The sequence below is a fragment of the Gymnoscopelus braueri genome (assembly GCF_963280865.1).
Source record: "Gymnoscopelus braueri genome assembly, chromosome: 8".
Taxonomy (NCBI): Eukaryota; Metazoa; Chordata; class Actinopteri; order Myctophiformes; family Myctophidae; genus Gymnoscopelus; species Gymnoscopelus braueri.
The window spans coordinates 4,773,317-4,797,675 of NC_137609.1; the positions used below are offsets into that span (position 1 = coordinate 4,773,317).

At 40.1% G+C, this 24,359-nt stretch overlaps 1 protein-coding gene across 2 annotated transcripts; it reads right to left on the bottom strand.

Annotated features, from left to right (window-relative positions):
- Positions 1 to 619: 619 nt before the first annotated feature.
- On the bottom strand, positions 620 to 12,630 carry LOC308089773 (heterogeneous nuclear ribonucleoprotein A/B-like). Of its 2 annotated transcripts, XM_080434686.1 has the most exons (9): positions 12,520 to 12,630; positions 10,510 to 10,750; positions 9,547 to 9,715; positions 8,375 to 8,533; positions 7,636 to 7,767; positions 6,901 to 7,006; positions 5,703 to 5,858; positions 4,873 to 4,958; positions 620 to 1,936 (listed from the first exon to the last, which is right to left on the bottom strand). In XM_080434686.1, exons 2-8 carry the CDS (start codon positions 10,719 to 10,721, stop codon positions 4,888 to 4,890), a joined length of 1,005 nt encoding a protein of 334 aa, XP_080290812.1. In that variant the 5' UTR covers positions 10,722 to 10,750; positions 12,520 to 12,630; the 3' UTR covers positions 620 to 1,936; positions 4,873 to 4,887. The 2 variants fall into 2 exon arrangements, with proteins under 2 accessions (XP_080290812.1, XP_080290813.1); XM_080434687.1 differs by lacking the exon at positions 4,873 to 4,958.
- Between the last annotated feature and the right edge of the window lie 11,729 nt (positions 12,631 to 24,359).

Below are 24,359 nucleotides of genomic sequence, written 5' to 3' on the forward strand. Positions count from 1 at the left end.
TGCCGCGCTATGAGCTTGTAGATCTGGCCAAATACATATGATTTTGGGGGTTCTTGACATGAAAAAGTTTGAGCACCACTGATGCTCAGAATACTGTTGGGAGTTAGAAGGTCTTAATGGGTTAAAGCACTATGTAACTTTTTTTTTAATTGAATAAAATGTAATTGTCCAATCTGTATGGTAGAGTATGTTAATACAATATAACTTATACAATTGGGGTGGTTGTATTTGGTCTCCCTGCTCTTCTATTTTAGACATTTAGAGTCAACGGTCATGTCTCACCCGAGAAAGGATTTGACACGAATTTTGACCTGATGGTCAAGATTCAGCAGGCAGGCTCCACTGGGTCAACTAAAAACATTTCAGCACTTACGCAGGAAACCAGGTTCAAATTCAGGAAACCAGGTTCAAATTCAGGGTAGAAGATGGAAAGTTACATAGTGCAGTTTTTTCAAACAAAATTGGGTTTCAAGTTTGATCAATTGCTTAAAATGACAAAATATAAAACCAGGATTTTGATGGAAAAAGTCAACGGCCACACCGATAACCCAAGTGTTTCCTCCAATAGGCACATTAACATTATCAGTAACATTAACATTAAGCATTGGAAGAACACAGATTATTTATAAACCAGAATGTTTTATTTCTAACAAACTTTCCAAATACACTGGCTGAGGAGACTCCGGGAGGACTGGAGCTCCCTCTAGAGGAAAACTTTGCAGACATTTAACTTTAGAATAATAATTTCTTAAAACCAATGGCACTTTAAGAAAAACACAAAAAAAAAAATTGAAGCCAGCAGAGGAACGAAAATGACACTAAAAATTAAATATTGCTAAATCAATACAGGTTTTGTCTCAAAAAAACATGCACTACAGCGGTTGTCACTCTTAAAAAAAGAAATTGGGCTGCATAATATTTCCACATTTGTATGTTTTTTTTAAGTGACAACAAACTGTGCCCGTTTTCCACAGCTCTGAGAAGAGCAGCCTACAGTTTGCCAGGCTATAAGAATATTATTGATGCAGACATTTCAAAGTTCTGGAAATTGAGAAACAATCCCTCCGTAACCAATTTGTATACTTGAGCCTGAAACGAAAGCTACAAACGTCAAATTTGAATTCTCAGAGGGCATGCTTATGCCCGTTTTATACTTTGTTGCGTTAGCTTTTAGATCAGCCATTTTCAGAGCACGAGACGGCACGCAACAAAGTACAAACCAGACATTAGAAGTAGTTTTTTTTTTACCAGAACACTGCCAATATGCGAACGTTTACACTTTTGAAGCCTCAATTACAGCAGCGTCACCTTTCAGTTTATCTGGCCAAACGAATAATTGTGCATCTTAAATATCCCTTTTATGTAAGCCCAGCAATCTATAGAAACCGAATCTCAAACTTAAAAAAACAAACCTGTCTTCTTATAACGTGGCTTTTCTTCATTTTTTTTAAGTTGTGGACCAGAGTCTGGAAACACCAGAACAGAAAAAAAAATTACTGAAAATCATTTTTATTTGTCCAAAAAAAGCTTCCTTTACAGCGCCAATATTTCTCCTGTAAAGCTAGCAGACATGTAAAATACAACCCTTACAATACATTAGACTCAAAAAAGGTACCAAAAAGTACAGTAAAAATTTACACTTCCATCTCTGGAAATGTGGAGGAGGGGGGGGCAGGGGGAACGAACACTAAAGAAAAAAAAAAACTCAAAGAAATAAAACCTAAAAACGATAGGATAAAACGAAACAAAAAAAAAACACATGGAAAAAAAGTTACATTGTATTCTGATGGTTTCTGTACAAAATGGTCTTCTGTCAAATGGGGGTGTGGGGGGAGGGGGAGGGGGGGGAAGTAGAGTCCAGTCCAGCGTGCTGTCGATGTCGATCCTGCCAAGTTAAGTCGCTCCGTTCCGCCTCTTAGCCTGGACCACTAGAGCCCTGCGAAGACGGGAGACGAGAGAGAAAGAAACGAAGAGGAACCGTGCTTTAATGTTAAACTTTGGTAGGACATTTACACACAACTCAACATGAGGTAGTCGGAACCACTTCAACCCTAGCATCCCTAATCTGGGTGTGGGGGGAGGGGGGGGCATCTACAAGCTCACAACTTTGCTCTGATGCGTTTGGAGCTTGTAGATTGAACGTTCAGAGTAAAAATAGGAGGGGGGGGGGCCGTCCTAGTACAAGACCCTTGTATGGGCTTCCCGGTCAACTAAGTGGTTCATTTGGCGCATGGCTCAAATCGTACAATCAAGTATTAAGTTAACAACCGCTATTGAGTAGTGGTGGGAAAAAAGGTTCATTTCAGTGAACGAACGATTTCGTTCACGGCAATGATTCGTTCAAATGATTCGTTCACGTTCAGTAGCGCCATTTTCTAGTGTTCAAAATGTACTCGAGCAAAAGTACAAAAGTATTGGCATCAAAATATACTTAAAGTACCAAAAGTAAAAAAGTACTAACATATTTGAAAATAGCCGATCTACAAGCTCACAACTTGTGAGCTTGTAGATCTGCCATTTTCAAATAGCCTAGGTATAAAATAGTGCTTAATGTATGTTTTATAATGTGTGTAAAACACCATCGCGGGAGCGTTTTTTTTACGTCGCGAGTGAACGTAACAGTTTCAGAAAGTGAACGAGCTTGTTCAAGGCAAATGAACTAGTTCTTTTGAACGAATCGATCATGAACACATCACTACTATTGAGGCCTTTTTTTCTTGCCGTCAATATCAATAACAGCCAAATTACCATTTAATAGTCTGCCTTGATTTGTATCATCCTTCTTTGGTAGCCACACCACGGCCATGATTCTGCTATCAGAAATTAAGGATCATTTATACTTGCAAAAAAGTAAAAAAGTATAAATTGAGACCAATTTAAACTTGGTTGAATGCCGGTGTCAAGTCTGCAGATGTGCTATTATTATTATCATTATAAGTGCCTGTGCTGTTGCGGGCAACAAAGTACAAAATCAAGCCTAAAGCCCAATTTATTACTTCATTGTATGGTGTTGCATGCCGAAAATAACCGATGTTCAAGCTCACACCGCGTCGGATGCGACACGTTTCGGCACATCGGCTATGTTGGGCAAGCCACAGTCATTACGACTGAGCACGATTTAGGCTTTAGTCATCCCCTCCAACAACAGTTGAGATTGAAGTCATTTTATCGTCATGTCAATTTAAATGTTGGTGTGGAATCTGCGCTAATGCTTGGCAAAAAATAAAATCTCACTGTACTTCTTGAGCTAAGGCATGAAAATATTCAAAGAAAATAAAGCAAGTACATTTTTATATACATAATACACACAAGAAAAACAGCTGTAGCAAAATAAAGTGCAGAACAGTCAATTCTGGCAGAAGTCCCATTCCAAGTCTTAAAAGATATATAGCATTTGGTATGGTTATAAAGCCAGAGCTGCATGGTTAGACCAGTATGGCATGACAAGGGTCTTAGACGAGCGTAGCGTTGTTAGAAAAGTTATGAGGGCAGAAGCACAGGGGTCTCCATATAAAGGGACAGTTCAGGTTTTTTAAAAGCAGCCTTGCTGATTCATTGCATTTTCTTCCAGTTAATCCAAAAGGCTTTTTTTGGTCGCTAATTTTTTTGGTCGCTGGGATTAGCAGAGGACACAATTAACCACTTAAGCCCTACGTGTACTTTCCCGTACGAAAATAGCAAATCTATAAGCTCAACGCGTTGCGAGCTTGTGGATCTGCTATATTTTTTGCCTATAATGACATGTCCAATATGCATGCCAGGCCCAGAGTGACTTTGCAAAATGCTCATAATTCAGGAAAAAAAATCAAGATTTTGCAAAGTTATTCTCTATAGTAACAAAGAATGCATTACTTTTGATGCAAAGAGTTTTTTTTTCTTTTTTTTTAGAGGTGACTTGCATTTTCAAATGGCAAACAAGAGTAGCAGCTACTTGCCTACAATCTCAAATATCTCGGGGATATAAAAATAGGAGCAATGAGCCTTTTGGATGCAACCAAAAAAAGAAACCTGAATCAGAAAGGCTTCCTTGTAAAAGAAAAAAAAAGAAAAAAGGAAACCAAGACAACCTGAACCATCCCTCTAATGTGAAGTTGCTCGGAGCTTGCAGCTGTAAAGCAGAGAGTCTCCCATCTCCCTGGAGGAAAAAACCTTCAGTTTCTGAACCCTCGCTCTTCAGCTAGTGGGGCCTTTAATGGTTTTTGCGCAGTTTCTAATTCTAACCACTTGAACCCTAGCATTCCCACATCCCTATTCTGGGATAAACGGTTCAGCGGAAATTAGCAGATCTATAAGCGAGATTGTAGACCTGCTATTTTCGCTTAAGAGTTTTTGTTTGGGTGTACAGGGAAATACTAGCGGCTCTAGTATTGAGCCCTGGGGGACCCCGGGTCAACTAAGTATATAGGGTTTAAGTGGTTAAAATTACTGCTAAAAAATATACAGTTGTGGAGGGTGTGACTCCCGTTTACATTAGAGAATTAACTTCCATCTACTTTTCCATCCCCAAAAGGTTAAATTTTTCACCCCAAACTAAAATTTACAAGGGGAATTCAATGCTTTGCAGGTCAAATTAACTAAGAATCATGATTGCCCAATTTCTATGACAATTGACAAGCCACAGGATAAAAACTGCATGGCCGTTTTATACCCAGTTACATTTTTTTTAAAAACAGCTATTCTGCTCTCACCCCCACAATATGCCAAAAGGTCAAATCCAGGCATAAAGGCCTCTAAAAGGGTCTAAGAATTGTTAGTCATTACCAAATGGGGTTCTAGAAACGGTCGTTTGCTCTACGATTATAAACCCCCCCTCCCGTCTAATTAATGGCAGTAGTAGTAGTTACAAGTTTAGACTATGAAGACATAGCATACCTTGCACTACAATGATCAGTATGGCTTGTAGCTACTCTGGTGGCTTCCCCGTCTTGGCGTTTTCCCATAGCTCGCATTGCCCTGGTCTGCGGGGACAGAGAGAGAGGCGACTGAGTGCTTCTGTGCAGAGACAAGTCAAACAGTCAGGCAGGTTTTCCCTTCAAGCTCAGCCAACGATTTCAGCTCACCGTTTCTCCCTGACTCGCTTCGCTTCAGGAGGAGGGGCTTTGGCATGTTATGCGTGTGTACTAGGGATGTAGCAATACAGGCGTCTTTTGTTTGATGCACTTTACAAAAAAATGGTAATAATTAAGTCTAAATGTTATCCAATACTAAGCATCGATCCAATCAATTAAGTTTAACAGAATAATATAGGAACCTGAAACTTTGGGCTTAACTAGGCCAGTGATTCTCAAACCCGTTTAATTTCAAGGAGTCAAGGACTCCTGCGTTTGGTATACATTAAGGCCCCATTAACTCTGAGTTACAGACCTGTAAGGGTCCATTTGGTTGATAACTATCAATCATTTAGCTGGGGACCCCTTGGAAACAACCCCTCCCCCCAAGGACCACTTTGAGAACCACTGAAATAGACCACAATCTTTCTCCAATAGAGATGTTAACATTCTTTGTGTGGTAAACAAAGACAGGGGGGGGAAAAATCAAGTCACTTTTGCTATCACTTAAGTCTTGACACACGATACATTTGTATCAGATTTATTTGCCAAATCTGATACTGAAAGATATTTTTAGTCCATCAGTGGCCTTTGTGATATTCTATACCAGTATTATTACATCCCTAGTGCGTTAGGCGTGTGGCAAATACTCACTGTAGTCGTATCCACCACCACCATATCCGTAGTAACCAGAAGAGTAGTCATAGTTGCCAGCATATCCACCGTATCCTCCATATCCGCCATATCCTTGATTACCATAACCTTGATTCCAGTAGTTGCTGTAGCCTTGGTTCCAGCCCTGGCTCTGACCTGGCAGATCGAGTGAGACACGTTAACCATGCGAGCCATTTAATACTTTAGTGCATATACCTGACAAACACTCATGATGTTAGCAGGGACTCCTGAATTTTCGCCTTCTTGGCGCGCAACTCGCTTTTTCTATGCCAACACATTCACGGCCTGAATTATTTCAGATTATTTGCAGTTTTATGCCAGAGTACTCAGGAGCCGAGCTACAGAAATTTTAAGTTTTAAGTTTTAAGTCAAGGAAGTGGATAGGAGTCTAGATCTTCGAAAAATCTCCTTGGTCTTTGGGTCAAATATAAAAAATAAAAATTGAAGACTTTTTTTTTGAAAAACGAGTTACTCGATCTAGGCAATCAATGTGTTAAGGCTGAGAAAAGTCTCAAACTCCCCGTTAAAATACACCCGAATACAGGAAATTACAGCCGCAGCGTTTAACCCATTCAATTCAGGGAACGCATCTGTGTCATTTTTAGATTTCTTTGGCCATTCAAAAATAGCAGATCTACAAGCTCATAGCGTGAGCTTGTAGATCTGCCATTTATGAGCTTGTAGATCTGCTATTTTTGAATGGCCAAAGAAATCTAAAAATGACATAGATGCGTTCCCGAATTGAATGGGCTAAGCTTTAATTAGCTGAGCCCCTAACTCTTCATTAACCCATTAAAACCTGGAACGCATCATGTTATTTTTAGATTTGAGCTAAAAAGCATTATTTTACACTTTGGGCTATTCAAAAATAGCAGATCTACAAGCTCATAGATCTGCTATTTTTGAAAAATCTTGACAATTTGAATACATAAGTTTTTAAAGGGAACATTTTAATCTCCAATCTTTGCTTCTGGGGGCCCCTGGAACAAAATATTTTGAGATGGGGGTCCGGGACAATTATGAAAAGCTGTGAGAACCACTGATATAGTAACATACGTTTTTTTTTTTTACTGTTGGGATTTAAAATCATTTAGTAGAATCGGTCTCAGGTCTTAATGGTTTAACGGTTAGCAAAAAAAACAAACACAGATTCCGCCGGGCAACGCATCCTACTCACCTCCACGGCCCCTGCCGCCCCTTCCACCACCACCGTAGCCTCCTCGACCGCCTCCATACTGCTGCTGCTGGTACACCTCCTTGGGCTGGGCGATCTTCAGTTCACACTGGAAAGGGGGGGGGGGGGGGGGAGACAATGAGCATTATGCATCTTCATCATTTCATTCTAATGCAGTAGTTGTTCCGATACGGAACTTATTGCATATTTATTGGTCTTGCAGTTTAGTTTGTAAATCACCGTGTACCTGCCTTTATTACAGTAACAATATAGTGCACAATAATAACATCATTCCACATGCCAAGTCAAAACCACACCCCAAATACTTCTTGGCAGGGAGGTAGCCATTTAACCAGAACATTTTAAGATGTTGACTCACTGCCACAAACCACAAGGCAATGTTCATGTGGCAACAGAAAACTTCCCCGACATGCATGAATGTGAGGGTGTCATCCGTTCCAAACGCTACGGTGGTTGTAAAGGGAAAACTGATACACAAGCCACTTGAAAATGACTGACATAAAAGCGCCAAGCACTAATTTCACCCATTAAGGCCAGGAAAGCAACTGTCATTTAGGATTTTAACCATTATCTTATGTTTTGTCTTTACAAAAAATAGCAGACCTGCAAGCTCATAGCACGGCACCGAGTGCCGTGAGCTTGTAGATCTGCCATTTGTTCAGTTAAAATTGTTGCGTAAAGACTAAGACACCAACAATGAGCACAGATCAAAGTTACCTTGCTCCCTTCGATGGTGTGGAACTTCTTCTCGAGACATTTCTTCACACAGGCCTCCTCTTTGTACGTGATGAAGATGAAACCCCTCCTCTTCTGTGTTTTGGTGTCGATGGGAAGCTCAATGGTGTCGATCTGGAAGGGATGGAGAGACACGAGACGTTGAAAGTAAAGTACAGTGAGAGGTGGTTTCCTAAACAAGAGTTCAAATAAGAGAAAATGGTGGTTTTGGGGGGACAGGATCACTCATGATTTTCCTGTGGCATTAAAGGGATAGTTCACCCCCAAAATGACTTTTTCTATCGATTAGTCGCCCCATGGAGACTTGAATTCATGGACTTTTTAGTTTGTCGCATTCCTAAGCCAATAATTTGATGACTGGCAGCGGTTCCGGTAGGGGACACAAAGAGTCTCATACCAAGAACCACTGCCTACCAGTCCGCTGGTCATCAAATTATTGGCATAGGAATGTGACAAACTAAAAAAATATCTATGAATTCAAGTCTCCATGGGGTGAATAAAATATTTTTGAGGTTAACTATCCCTTTAACAAAACTATTCAGTTTGGCACAACACCACTCTTAGGGGATGTAATTTAAAGTCTCTGACTGTGCCTGCCTCCCCCCACCCCATTCATTTTGAGGAATTTAAGAATTATAGCAATTTAGATAACATTTGATAAAATGATTATACCACCCCTCATGTCTGTTGTTCGCGCACACACACCAAACACTCAACAAACCTCTCCGAAGGCCCCGAAGTATTCCCTGATGGTGTCTTCGGAGGCGTCTGGGTTCAAGCCCCCGACGAAGATCTTCTTAGCCGGCTCTTTCTTCATGGCCATGGCCCTCTTGGGGTCGATCTGTCGGCCGTCCAGTCTGTGTTCCTTCTGTTCTAACACCTAGAACACACGCACGTTTTAATTACAACAGAGCATTAACTCCTAGAGCCTTCATTTAAACTTAGCCGAGTGCCAATACAGTAGATCTACAAGCTACCAACACATCACGCTGCGACGTGTTATGAGCTTGCAACTCTATTTTCTAGTTGTTCCGATACCTACATCTGAAAAGCTGCCGATACTGCCCAAAATGTTGGTATTGGTCATTTTGTATCGGCAAGTAAGCCAGTCCGATAGCATGTAATTTACAGGCAATTATTTTGTGTGTTTCGTTTGATGTTGCGCCACTGTTTTATAGCCTTACATCATCATTTTAATAACTTGTAGCCACACATAATTAATGGCCATTTTATTTATGCCTAGATCAGTGGTTCACAAATGTTTTAATTTGAAGGACCGCCATAACAAATGGATTTGTACACTGACATTTGGAACCCCTCAAGGAACAAAGAGTCCCTGGACCACACTTGGCAAACCACCGTCCTAGATTTGTTTAAATTACACACCGGTATCGGAACCGACCAATACGCAAGTTATGGGTATCGGAAATGAGGAAAAAAAAGAAAAGTACCGGTACATCTCCATTTTCAGTGTGCGACACCAACAAGCAACTAAGCTTGAAAAGACATCGACCTGTACGCCCGTTTCAACCGTCATTTTAGATTTCTTTGGCTATTCAAAAATAGCAGATGAACTTGTAGATCTGCTATTTTCTTTAAATCGTGAAAATGTGCGCAAATCTTTTAATACATCTTCTACAAATATCTTTAGTGGTTCTCAAACTTTTTCATGTCAAGGACCCCCAAAAATTATATGCATTTGGCCGGGGAGCGCCCCCCCCCCAAAGCAAAGATTTGAGTTACAAATGTTTTGCATAAAAATAAATATATATTCAAAGATTTGTGAAATTTTTCACCATTTTACAAAAGTGGCAGATCTACACGCTAAAAGAAATCTAAAATGACAGATGCGTTCCCGGATTGAATGGGTTAAATACACTTGAGCAAACCCACCTTGTCGACACTGGTGGAGTCTTTGAAGAGGACGAAGCCGAAGCCTCGTGAGCGACCGGTGCTGGCGTCGATCTTGATGGTGCAGTCCGAGACCTCGCCGAATTTGGTGAAGTAATCCTTCAGGTCTTTTTTACTCGTGTCCCAGCTGAGGCCGCCAACAAACATTTTGCTGCAGGAATAATAAGACAGGGATCAGCGGTTAGTGTGGCGAGGAACGTTGGAGGAGAAAAAAGGAGATATTTAAAAAGCAGATATACAAGCTTACAACGCAAGTGACACGTTGTAAGCTTATAGATCAGTCATTTTTACATATATAAAATGATTCAACATGTCAGTAATTTATTTGTATATTTCAGTTGGTCATATCTGCCCTGTGCATTTTTTAAACAAAGCCTAAAAAACAAATAGAAATGTATCATATGTTCAATGCCAAAAACACAATAAAAATTGCAATAATTTAGTTTGGTTATTAATCGTCAACTTAATCCATTGAGAGCAGGAACGCATCTGTGTAATTGTAAGATTTCCTTGGCTATTCAAACAAAATTGCAGATATACTCACTATGAGCTTGGAGATCTGCTATTTTTAGAAAAGTCTTGTAACATTTGTGCATATCTTTGAATACATCTTTTTAAAAAACATTTTAACTCAAATCTTTGCTTCAGGGGTCCCTGGAACTAAATATTTTGAGACAGGGGGTTCACGGCCAAATACATAATTTTGGGAGTTTGACATGAAAGTCTTGGGCACCACTAGCAACAATAGTTTCTCAAAATTGTTAGGACAAATGTTCACTTTAAAATATATATAATTATGCACAAATTTCACGATAATAAAAAAATATATAGCAGATCTACAAGCTCATAGCGCGGCACAGAGTGCCGCGCTATGAGCTTGTATATCTGCCTGCCATTTTTGAATAGCCCAAAATATCCCTGACGTCGTCCACACAAAAAACACACCCCGCGTCGTCTTCTCCTTTGCTGGCGTTGATCTTGCCGCCATCACCGTCCCCGGGCTCGCCTCCCTCCACTCCTTCGCCTCCCTCTCCCTCTTCCTCCACCTCCTCGATGGCGATGGCCTCCTCCTGCTCGGCGCCGTTCTGGGCCTCCTCGCCTCCCTCGTTGCCGTTCTCCTCCGACGTCTCCATGAACTGGTTCTCTGCGTCTGCCATGGCTGATGGCTGGTCACTTAAATAAAAGACTGGAAGAGTGAAAGAAGAATGTTAACATTAGTTTGGAAAGCTGTGATTCTCAAACAAATTTCAAGGGCAACAATTTCAAGGTCTGTGGTCTTTTTAGACCACAGACCCCCTAATAACCCTGAGTGTGTACTCTTGTTACAATCAATAATTTAGCTGGGGACCCCCTGGAACCCCCTCGGAGTCCCCAGACCCCACTCCAACTAGATTAGAGCGAACACACACATATCATATTTTAAGTAGGACCCATGCACCTCAAAGTATACTTTAACTATTGTACATACTTAGCAATAGTAAATAGAAGGGATAAATGGCTATTGTACCTTCTACTTAATATTAGTACTATTTTGAATGATACCTACTTAATATTGACATTTTACTTTGTACTTAATATTGATATTATATTTTTAAATAAACCTTCTCCTTGATGGTATTATTTAGAGTCATGTCTATGTTATTGCTGCAACATTGTTTAGGAATCAAAACCAACGAATCTCACTCATGTTACATAGATAAGACAAAAAAATCTTCAATTTGTGTGGGGGATGTAAGTGTGTAGACAAGGCAATTAAAAAATAAAATCACATTTTGTATTATCTATTAGATTACAAGTTTCCAATCATCAATCACCACCATCACTCCTAAAAAAAAACGTACCAACCAAAGCCATTCGTTTTGAGCCTAAAAGCTGGTATGGTCATTTCCAAATCGGAGCAAAACAATTAAAATCTACTCTGTTTGAGTTCTGATCATGAACAACATGGTCTAGTTGTAAACAAGGGACACCATTAGGAAGCGGTGTTGGTTTGAATGGGACGAAACGAGACAAAAGCAGGAAATGAGACAGTTTTCCATTCAGTCCGTCCACTAGCACACAGTAAAAACCACTATATACCCAGTATAATCATTCATAACTTTAAGAGGATATAAATACAACCAAATGGAGGCCCTGGGTCCATTTGGTTACATTTGTATCCTCTCAAAGCTCAGGTTTTTAATGGATACGTAAGAAGCGCGCGTGAAATGATAACGGGCCCCAAACCAAACCAGGAACATAAGAAAAGCCATTGATTCAGGGCTTCTTTAGCATTAGCCGCATTAGCATCATCCATAATGTACACAGACACGAACCGGCCTTTCAAAATACACCAAAAAACCACCAACGTTGCGGATCAAAAGCTAGAACGTACCGTTAAAACTGCAGACGTTTGATAACAATACGGCTAGCTAGCGTAGCTAACGGTTAGAATAAGAGCCGCTTTTAATGACACGACTCGATCCCCCAAAAAAGCCGCGTTAGCATCGATGCTAACGCATTTACAACGGAGCAGCAGCAGCAACACACACACTATATTAGCATTGATTTGCATTAGCCATGCTAGTAAGTTAGCATCGATGCTAACACGTTTAAAACAAACACGTTTAAAACGGCGTAGCGGCGGCAACACATACACTATGCTAGTACATTAGCATTGACTAGCATTAGCATAGCATCGATGCTAACACGTTTAAAACGGAGCAGCAACCACACACACACACACACACACACAGCTAGCTCATTAAGCTAAGCTAGGCTAGGCTAGCAACAACAAAACGACGGAGGGAAACGCACCAACGAGAAGCCGCCGCCGCCGTTTTTTTTTGTTTTAACTTAAAAAAGCAACAAGCGCTGTTTGAATTAAAAGCCCCCACGGTATTATAATAACAACGATATACCAACGCGGTTTAAATGTTTACCGTAAACATTTTAAACGCGTTAGAAGGTTCTTACTTAGTGTAGAAGCTGGAGGAGAGACGGTATTTGTACAAACGGAGAAGAACGAGCAGCGACGTCAAAATGGACTCCTGGTCTCCAGAACTCTCCGAGAGACACGCGTGGCAATATTTATAGCACCGGATGTGCGCGAGCGGTGGGCGGGCGTTAAGCTACTAAGACGCGCCGCGATTGGACGAGTCGCCAGGACGGCGTTCGCTCATTGGTTCAAAGCGCTTTGAGGGGGAGGGGGGGTTACGAAGCTAATGCTAGCAAAGAAGGTTTCTATGCTTCGCACGTGCGACGGTGTGGCGCGCGTCGAAAACAGCGGATCTACAAGCTCACGACGCGTCGCTGAAGCGACGCGTCGTGAGCTTGTAGATCCGCTGTTTTCTGGAAAGAGGAGGGGGGGGAGAAAAAACGCTTTTTTTGGTTCTGCTTCCTGTGTGTGTGTGTGTGTGTGTGTGTGTGTGTGTGTGTGTGTGTGTGTGTGTGTGTGTGTGTGTGTGTGTGCGCGCGTGCGCGTGTGCGTGTGTCAAATGACCTCACGCACGCGCACTCCCTCAAGCTGTGAGGTGAAGAATTGAAAGTGATTCAATAATAAAGTGATTAATACTTTAATGCCACTAATAAATCATTTCATTGATATGACGTTTACTGAATTAATTGATTGATTAACAACATAACAACATTAGCAACAGTTTGCTAAAAAAACAAACAATAATATACAAAATATGCAAAAATATCAAATCATCATCAAGTAGTAAAACAAAAAGGAAAATATGTACAATAAACAGTTAAGGGGGGGGGTCATTTCTGGAGATGAGCTTAGACTTTTTACAGGGGCCAGTTATGAATTGCTCTTCAATTAACCACATTTACCCTGGAGTCCCTGTTTTTTCTAAATGTTCAGTATTTATTTATTACCACATCTGCCTACCTGCTCATTTTGCTAGGATTGGATGGCTTAGGGTTGAGGACAGAGTACAGCAACTTGCTATGGGCCTGGTCTTCAAGATACACCACAACATTGGGATCCCCCTGTATTTGTCAAAATACTTCAAAAATGTTAATGAAGTCCATGATCATAACACCAGAGGCAGCTCCACAGATCATGTTCAACCCAGATTTGGCTCAACTAAGGGTATGAACTCGTTCTCATGCTATTCATCAAAAATGTGGAATGCCCTACCAAAAGGAGTAAAGGAGTGTAAAACCCTACTCACTTTCAAAACTGCCCTAAAGATACACCTTCAGGAGGCTGCAATTCGAAAATGGCCCCTGTCTAAGTCTTAACCTACCCCTCCCTACCCCCCCCCCCCCTCCTTCATTTTCCTCTTTTGTATATATATATTTTTTTTTTTCTCTCGTCATACCAGTAACCTGAAAGCTGATTGTATGACATTCTGTATAGTAGTGTGTATATCTGCCTGCCTCTTATATTTCATCATGATTTGTGTGCATGGGGTTCTCATCTTAAACAAGCGTAATGCTTAATGAGGGTTTCCAGTTTAGTAGACCTTGTATTGTGAATTTGTACTTCCATGTACTGTTATGTACTGTCATGTACTATTCTCATGTCTTTCTAAATAAACTACATCAATCAATCAATCAAACCGATGATGTCACTGGTAGGCGGGTTTCTGAACTGTACACAGCCCTCCTCTGAGACACAGACAGAGTATACTGTAGATACAAATGGGTGAAGTCAAGTGGTCCTTTAAAGTCAGTGGTTCTCAAAGTAGGGTACGGGGTCCCCAGCTAAATGTGTTACAGAATCACCATCATTTTAACCACTTGATCCATTTATACGTTGGCCATTCCAAAATAGCAGATATACAATCTCACAGCGTGTCACTTTTTTGCCGTGCTGTGAGCTTGTACATCTGCTATTTTATTTGATCTTAAATCTTGTATTGGTATTTTTTGATATTGGTGTATTTTTCTTCACATAAATCTTCTCTTCTGGGGGTCCCTGGCACAACATCTTTTCATATGGGGGTCCACGGCCAAATACACATCAATTTGGGGGTCCTTGACATGAAAAGGTTTGAGAACTACTGTTTTAAGTGCTAAATAATAAAGACCCCCACCCTACGGATTGTGTCTTAGCACTCCTAGACAGGGTTGGGTCTGATTAGTTTATAATTGTAGTCAGTTACTGAATACAAATTGCATTGACATTTTAATTGACCCGACTCTGGCAGGGCTGAGGGCTCCCCCCTACAAACTTGTGGATCTGCTATCTTTGCCCCAGAATAGGGACACTATGCTTAAACAGTTTTGATGCAAATGAAACACATTTATATCCAACAGCACAGCCAGGATAAACAATAGGACTCATTTGAATGTCCAATGTGGTCTTTACTTTGCAAGCGTGATACGGCCTCACGCTTGCAAAGTTCTCCTGAAATGTGAATAAATATGTTTTTGCATTTAAAAGCCAACCATTGTTTGTTCACTTAAACTGTTGGCTTTTGGTGGAAGTTAACTGAATATAATGGCACGTACCTGTAGGCTCTCCCACCCTATAATTGGGAGTGGCGTGGTCACATGTGTACAGTGGTGGAAAAAGTATACTCACATATTTTACTTAAGTAAAAGTATCAATACTGCCATGTAGAAATACTCTGTTGCAAGTAAAAGTCCGGAATTAAACATTTACTTGGGTAAAATTACATAAGTATTGGCATCAAAATGTACTTAAAGTACCAAAAGTAGAAAGTACCCATTATGCAGAAGTTTTCAAATGTATAAAATGTATTCAAATCTTTTGAAAATAGCAGATCTACAAGTTCACAACGCGTTGTGGATCGGCTATTTTCAAATAGCTAAAATTTAAATAGGGCTGAAATGGGTAATGTATGTTTTGTCATAATAACCCAAATCTAATTAACAAAAGTTTTCTAATAAAATAATAATTGTAGTGGAGTAAAAAGTACAATATTTGATTCTGAGATGTAGTGGAGTAAAATTAAAAGTACAGCAAATTGGAAATACTCCAGCAGAGCAAAAATACATCAAATTGTACTTAAGTGAATGTAGGCTACTTAGTTATTTTCCACCATGCACTGCATGTGTATAATGGGTACATTTCTTCATTTGGTTTACAATAGGCCTCACTGAGACCTTTAGCTCTGTTTACACAATGCTGTACCCCCTCCAACTGAAGCCTATATACTTTACCCATTTTCAACTGTTTAATGTATTTTGACACTTGCTTTGGCAATGTAAATGTATGTTTTCTCATGCCAAAAAAGCTCATTTGAATTGAATTGAATTGAATTGAATTGAATTGAATTGAATTGAATTGAATTGAATTGAATTGAATTGAATTGAATTGAATTGAATTGAATTGAATTGAGACCTTTTACAGACCTGAGAATCCCTGTATGTCAAATGTGCTTTTCATCGTTGCATTACCCCATAATTCACTTCACTTCAATTCAAAGGGGCTTCTTTATTGGCATGAAAAACATTATGTTTACATCACCAATAATGAATTGCATTTTTATGGCGCTTTTCTAAGTACTCAAACTTACTCAAAGCACTTTACAGCGTTCGTTCATTCATTCATACAGGGGGGGGGGGGGGTGACATTGGGAGGTGAAGAGGCAACCAGTCAACGCCAACGTCCTCACTTTTCCCACACCAATGGTGGCAAGCTAGCACCGACGACTCATTGGAAGCAATGTAGGGTTCAGTGTCATGCCCAAGGACACTTCGACATGTGGACAGGAGGAGCCGGGATTCAAACCGCCGACACATGGATCATTCGACGACCTGCACTACCTCCTGAGCCACAGCCGCCATTGCCGGAAAGCCAATATGAAACAAAAACAATCGAAAATCAAAAACTGTAAAATGTAACCTACACTTAAAAAGGAAATAAAGAGATGCATAAAACGGAGCTGTATCATATTGCAACTTATAGACAAACAAGCTTAGTTACGAGACCATATAAGAGTTGTAAGTTTGTATAGACTCTGTATATACCAAGTTATCTTATAGATCTGTGCTTCTCAACCTGTGGTTCGGGACCCCCAGGGGGTCCCCACATGATTTTGGGTTCCCAGATGATTATGGATTAATGTGCAACATTGTTTTCTCACTCAACAGTATAAACAAACCAACATACAGTATAAGTGTATACAGGGTATCTGCACATTTATTTATAAGGTGACAATTTAAGGTACCTTTTTACTACCTCTAAAATAAAATAAATAGATACAAATAAGACCATTACGGCAAATATGATTATTTATTATAGAAGGTTGAGAACCACTGGTATAGATAACTTGGTAATGAAAGCTTTTGAAGCAAATACCCATCACCCCCAACCCCACCCCCAGTGTCCCCACCCACCAAAACCTTTGTCTTTCACCTCAGCCTGCAGGTGAAGAGCTATTGTGTATACGTCTTGATGAATTGAATACACAGGACCACAATGGAAACTAGACCTCAGGGCTTTTTGTGTTGTCCTCTCATTCAGTGCCAAAAATATTTCTGGCTATATCACCCCTGTGCCAAGGCCAAAAAATACATTGTAAAAAAGGTGCTTGGGAGCCGAGATACAGCCTTTTTCAGTAAGAAGTTAAACAAGAAGTGAATGGAGCAGCAAATCTTCAAATCATCATATCTTGGGTTCTGAACCTTTTTTTTTTCATGACGTTGGAGACGTCATTGGCACTCTGGGCTTATGAAAAACGTGACGTCGGCAACGTCATTGGCACTGAATGCGTTTTAACAGCATTATTGTATAACTGTATACCTCTGTAACCTTTTGCAAATAGTTAATAAAGTATTACATCAAGAGCTTTCACAGAGAGGCTATGTACTGTAGCTTATGTAGACTATACTCTACTGTATCTCAGTGGTTCTCAGTGGCAAAACAACATTCGGGGACCCCTAGGGGTCTTTGAGGAGATTCCAGGGGGTCCCCAGGCTAAATGGACCAATACAGGTCTGTAACTCTGAGGGGTCCGTCCAGTCCGTGGCCCTAATGCATACCAAACATTGGGTCCTTGACATTAAAAAGTTTGACAGTGGTGCGGTTGAGTTGAGTTGTTTTTCACTAGACATGAACGAATCATTTGAACGGATCATTTGAACGGATCATTGCAGTGAACATGAACGAAATTGTTCGTTCACTGAAACAAACGTTTTTTTCCCCACCACTAGCTGGGTGGGTGTTTTGCAGAAACCAAAATCTGGAATAGCTTATCAGTGTCTTGCGCTTGCAGGAGCCCTGTGATTGACAGACGCCGATTGGCTCTGTCACTGTTTGGTTTCTGCAAAAGGCCCGCCCACCCAGCGCTTCAGGAGGCCAGAGTCAGACCAGTCTGCAGAAGAAGACACATGATGACAATGTGTGGATTCACACGACTGGGATGGTTTACCAGACTATAGGGGCATGGGGGAGGGGCGGGTGGTCTTCAGCTGAGAGGTGACAATACAACACCCCCATCTGTCACCCCCCCCCCCCCCCTCCTTCACTGTAGGGGGGAGGTCACAGATATAGAGCTGTCCCAACGTCCATTTACATGACAATACTGATAGTGTATTTATGTCATACTGTATATCAGGCCTGGAATTTCATCATTTTAGGGGCAAGGCCAATTGGTTTTTGGGGTTGTACTTTTTTTTAAAGATACAGAAGCCAAATGACAGGCTATCAAACAAAAACATTAGAGAAATTACATTAAATTAATTGTTTTATTTTTTAATACATGTATTTACAAATTATCAATGTTTATAGAGTCAAAAGTACATGCTCAGCCCAGGACTAAGTCACTGAACTCATTAGAAGATGGACATGGGGTAAGAATTCCAAAGAAACTGACTGGTGTCTGAAAACCATATTGACTAGAAAGAGGCAAAGGAGAAATGGTACAATCAGTCGGGGCAGTGTGGGCGGGGCAGTGTGGGCGGGGCAGTGTGGGCGGAGCATTAGGTCAAATACTTTTTTGAAGGGGCAGAAGGCCAGACTGAAGGGCAACGGCATCCGCTTTACACAGTATGCATCTTTTCAGCGCTCATGTTGCACATGGCTGTACAGCGGAAGCATTTGAAAATCAGTTAATTGTGTGAGTGTCTTGTAGCTGTGGTGCAGGACACTAGGCTATAATTAAAAAAATCTATCTATCTAGCTTGCTGCTAATCAAAAATGGGCATTCAAAAATATGTTTAAAATATATTTTTCATTGATTGATTGATTGATTGATTGATTGATTGATTGATTGATTGATTGATTGATTGACTGAATACGTTAGTGTAAACAGCATAGGGTACAGTAAGAAGACATTAAGGCTAAAAGGATAACACAAAAAAGTCCTGGGGACCTGTTTCCATTGTACTCCTATGTGTATTCAATTAAAAAATATAGCATAAAAACATTAACGCAATAATACATGTCATCAACAAATAAAAACACATATATATGTGTTTTTATTTGTTGATGGCAAAAAAGCCAAAAACGGTGTCAGGGCATTCTCCACATTTTGGTGACAGAGCAGTAGAATGAGAATTTTCCCATGTTTGTTCTATATTTGGGTGGAACCAGATCATGGTCGCTCCCTCTGGTGACTGTGGGTGTCACTCACTTTGGAGTAGTTAGTTAGACAGGAATACTGAGGGCACTGACCTTGGCTCTAAAACTAATCGCCCTTCAGTCGTAACACACAGGGCCTTATATGCCACTGTGTATGCAGTGGTGTAAAGTAACTAACTGCATGTACTCAAGTACTGTACTTAAGTACAATCTTTTACTTTACTGGTGTATTTCCAATTTTCAGTACTTTTACTTCTACTCCACCCACTACATCTCAGAGGCAAATATCATACTTTGACGCCTCAACAATTATTTGAAAACTTTAGTTACTAGTTACTTTGTAGATTTGTATTATTATTACAAAACATACATTAACCACTTCAGCCCTATATACATTTCAGCCATTTGAAAATAGCCGATCTACAAGAACTTGTAGATCGACAAATTTTTAGACATTCTATATATTTGAAAACTTGTGAAATGGGACATTCTGCATAATGGGTACTTTCTACTTTTGCTACTTTAAGTACATTTTGATGCCAATACGTTTGTACTTTTGCCCAAGTAAATTTTTAATTCCGGACTTTTACTTGTAACGGAATATTTCTGATTGATAATTTTACCTAAGTAAAACATTACTTTTACCACCACTGCCACTGTGTATGACTACAGTTCTGTTAGACATATCGCCATGGCAATGACATCAACTACCTGCCTGTCTGGGGCAAGTCTAGGCACGATGACACGCACGCACGCGCGCACGCACGCACGCACGCACGCACGCACGCACGCACGCACGCACGCACGCACACACGCACGCACGCACACACACACACACGCACACACACACACACACACACACACACACACACACACACACACACACACACACACACATTATTATTATTAGTTGCTCGGGGAGACTGTTGTGTTTCCCCAGCAGACTTGAGGGCTAATCAGTGGTCAGAATAAAGTGACCTGAGAGAACAGCAGATCTCCATGCAGAGCAGGTAGGCATTACTAGATAGATATAGATAGATAGATATATAGATATAGATATAGATATAGCTATAGATATAGATATAGATATAGATATAGATATAGATAGATAGATAGATAGATAGATAGATAGATAGATAGATAGATAGATAGATCGATCGATAGATAGATAGATAGATAGATAGATAGATAGATAGATTATGTAGATTATGGAATATGTACATCAGACAAATATAGATGTTTGTCTCCAAAGGTCTATTCAACTTACAAACTAAATAGGGCTTAAAGGGATAGGTTTTTTTTTTTTTTTTGTCGCATTCCTAAGGCAATAATTTGATGAGCGGTTCCGGTAGGAAAGAGTCTCCTTTGTGTCTCCTACCGGAACCACTGCGTACCGGTCCACTGGTCATCACATTTTTCGGGTGAACTATCACTTTAAGCCCAGTGCAATCCCATCTATGTTTTAATGCAAAAGGACAGCAACAGGGTCCTGGTATCAAAGGTACTGTATAACCAACTGTAAGTGATGTTTTGTTTTATGTATGTTAAAATAGGTGTTAAATATATCTATGTTATGTTAATAATAATAATACATCGTAACATACTGTTTGTTCAGTAACAGTAGTCTACCCGTCTCTCCAGCTCTTCCATAACAGAAAATAACCAACCAATCAGGAGAGAGAACTGGAGAAATGTTTCACTATACAACACTATGAAACTGAAGCTTTTTGGGAAACAGTGGCGTTGTGCATTTGGGGTTGGTGTGTAGGCAGTGTTGTTCATTGATTGTTCTAATACAGCAGCCAATCACTGACTCCACTGCCAACACAACCACTCCCACACCGTCTCATCATCCAATCACTGACTCCACTGCCAACACAACCACTCCCACAACATCTCATCATCCAATCACTGACTCCACAGCCAACACAACCACTCCCACACGTCTCATCATCCAATCACTGACTCCACTGCCAACACAACCACTCCCACAGCATCTCATCATCCTCTGTGGATGGACTGTTCATATTTACACACACTACTAAAGATAGTTTGATCATTTATAGACAATTTTACTGGCCACGCCCCCCTACTTCCTCTCCGGTATGCGATTCAGGTCTGTGACATCCTGTCCTCCTGTAGCAGCCGGCAGCCGGTCTGAGAGATGCTTGTTTTACCAAAGCAGACGTGTGTTTGTAACGGTTGTTATCAAAGGGATACTTCACCCCCAAAATGACTTTTTCTATCGATTAGTCATAGAGACTTGAATTCATGGATTTTTTTTCTTCTTTTTTTTCCCGCATTCCTAAGCGAATAATTTGGTGACCGGCAGAGGTTCCGGTAGGAGACACCAAGAGTCTCCTTTGGGATTAAATGAAATGATTAATTAATAATGAAATTATTGGCTTAGGATTGAATTCAAGTCTCCATGGGGTGAATAATCGATTGAAAAAAAGTTTTTTTGGGTGAACTACTCCTTTAACAATGCAAGAGAAATGGCAACATTCATACACTCATCTGATGAATCGGGTACGTCTCTCTCTCTCTCTCTCTCTCTCTCTCTCTCTCTCTCTCTCTGTGTTCTCATCCCTCTCTCTCCAATGGGTGCTTCCAGTGTTTTGTGAGAAATAAGGAACCTAGGTCTAGGAAAACAAGCCTACAAGAAGCGACCTAGGCCACATGAGCACTTTAAACCTATACATTATGCGTCGGCTATTTGAAAATAGCCGATCTACAAGCTCACACCGCGTCGCGATGCGACGCGTTGTGAGCTTATAGATCGGCTATTTTCAGATCTACAAGTGCTTCCCCATGGCAGGTTATGGGGAAGCATTGGCTCCGACTACCCAATGGGGTGGCTTCCCCTCCCCATTCAGTAACAGATGTGTATCATGTGTATGCTTTCTTTCTAAATTGGCCTGAAAAATCATCTATCAGGAGAGGTAAATGTAAATTCCCATATAAAGGAGGTGTCATTCACTGCTGTCGTTTTGCCTTTTTCTCTTTTGTACATAGTAGTGTTTGTATTTGCTGATGACATGTATTAGTGTACATTTTTTATGCTATGTTGATGAATTGAATACATAGGACCACAATGGAAACAAGGCCCCAGGACCTTTTTGTGTTATCCTTTTAGCCTTGATGTCTGACTGTTACCTCAGTGCTGTTTTAAACGTCTGACTATAATAAAGTATTCAAGGTTCTGGTTGGCCAGGACCTTCCGCCCCCTTTGTTTGGATTATTTTCATTGTTTTAAAGGACAACTTTGTTTTTTTTACAACCAAGGTTTGTTTTAGCTTGTTAAAGTAAATAAAAGATGAGTGTTACATTTTTTTCATTTACTGCTTTCTATAGTTTTAGCAATTTTCCCGATCTTTTTTACAGTGGGCGGGGGCATTCGGGCAGGTGGCTAAATATGTATTTTTTTACACAATAACCCGGCAATTTTATTATTATTTACAGTAGCTCTTCTAGCCCCCAATAACTCACATCTGGCACATCAAAGAAATCAATCAAAACAATGAACACTCATCTTTTATTTACTTTAATTACAAGCTAAAACAAACCTTGGTTGTAAAAAAAAACTAAGTTGTCCTTTAAAGGAGTAGTTCACCCAAAAAAAATCAAAATCAATCTATCATTTATGCACCCCATGAAGCCTTGAATTCATGATTTGTTTTTGTCGCCTTCCTGAGCCAATAATGTTAATCACCGGCAGAGTCTCCGGCAGTCATCAAATTATTGACTTCGAAGGCAGCGAAAAAAAAGAAACTCCATGAATTCAAGGCTTCATGGGGTGTAGCCTAATTGATAGAAAATAAGTAATTTTTTGAGTGAACGACTCCTTCGAGTATGGTGTTTGTTCTGTGTTAAGTATCCAATAAAATAATCAAATTCCCTTGGTGTGGTCTCTGGTGAGCCTTTTAACTGGAGAGGGTGCAACACTGTTAATACCATTGATATCTTAGTGCAACAACACATTTATTTTCTAGCTCATACAACATGCAAATCCCAGGCAATCTAAGTGCAGTCCATAAACACTTGTTTTTGGGACTTCAGTTTAGCAGATGCTCTCAATCCAGTGTGATTTATAGTAAGCAAGGAGAACACGAGGCAAATATAGCAAATGCATTGAAATAGTAATCTAGGATCATATGTAAACCAAGAACCTATCAGTCTAAACAGTAGAATATCCCAAAATAAATCTGTACATTGAAACAGTAGGATGCCAGGTCTACAAATGAACCTGGCATCTGTCTACGTAACATGCTATCTATATTACATTTAAACCTTTGCATAAGACTGCAAGGTCGTCAAGGCTAGGGCAAGTGCTACGGCCTTCAACAGGGGGTCCTCAGAGTTACTACAGGTGGGCTGCCAAATCTTTGTGCCATGTTTTTTTACATTAACCCCAGCATCCCTTTTCTGAGGAGAACTTTAGCAAAAAAAAATATAGGAGATCTACAAGCTCACAACGCCTCGCACTGCGAGGCATTGCAAGCTTGTACGTCTGCTATATTTCAACATTAAACTCAAACCATGAGAAACAAAGACAAACACATGTTTTTCAAGATGAGTGCTCTGTTACTTTATTAACATCAATCACACATTCATTCAATGTTAGTTTAAAGTTTAAAAAAAACACATTTAGAAGAGAGGCTTCATTTAAAAATACATACCAACTTACTAATATCATTGTTAAAAAATGCTTACGCAGCATTATACTTTTAAACCAATAATTTCAACATGCAAATCAAACATAACTTAAAATATATAAACGTTTATGGACCCCTAATGCTTGTCATATTTTAATTATTTCCGTTTCTTTTTTTTAAATAAAGGGTGGACTTTTATACCAAGAAAAAAAAACACTACATAAATACACCTATATATACACTGCATTATATAAATATCCTGAAAGCGAAGTTACTTAGTTTTTTTTGTTGTTGAGGAATCTTTTCACAATGACGGGGGTTTTCGGTATTTTTCAAGAAATTTCAAAAATAGCAGATGAACAACCTTGCCATTAAGAAAATAGCAGATATACAAGCTTGCAGCGCAAGCTTGTAGATCTGCAATTTTTGGGAATTAATGGAGGAATCTTCTCAAAATGACGGGGTTTGATATTTGACAAGAAATTTCAAAAATAGCAGACGTACAAGCTCACAGCGCACCACGAAGTGGCTCGCTGTGAGCTTGTACATCTGCTATTTTTTGCTAACCTTTGCCATGTCACCTGAACAATGAAAAATCACCCATATCCGTTTTCAAAAGTCCAGGAAAAAAACAAGACAACGGCCCTTTCTCT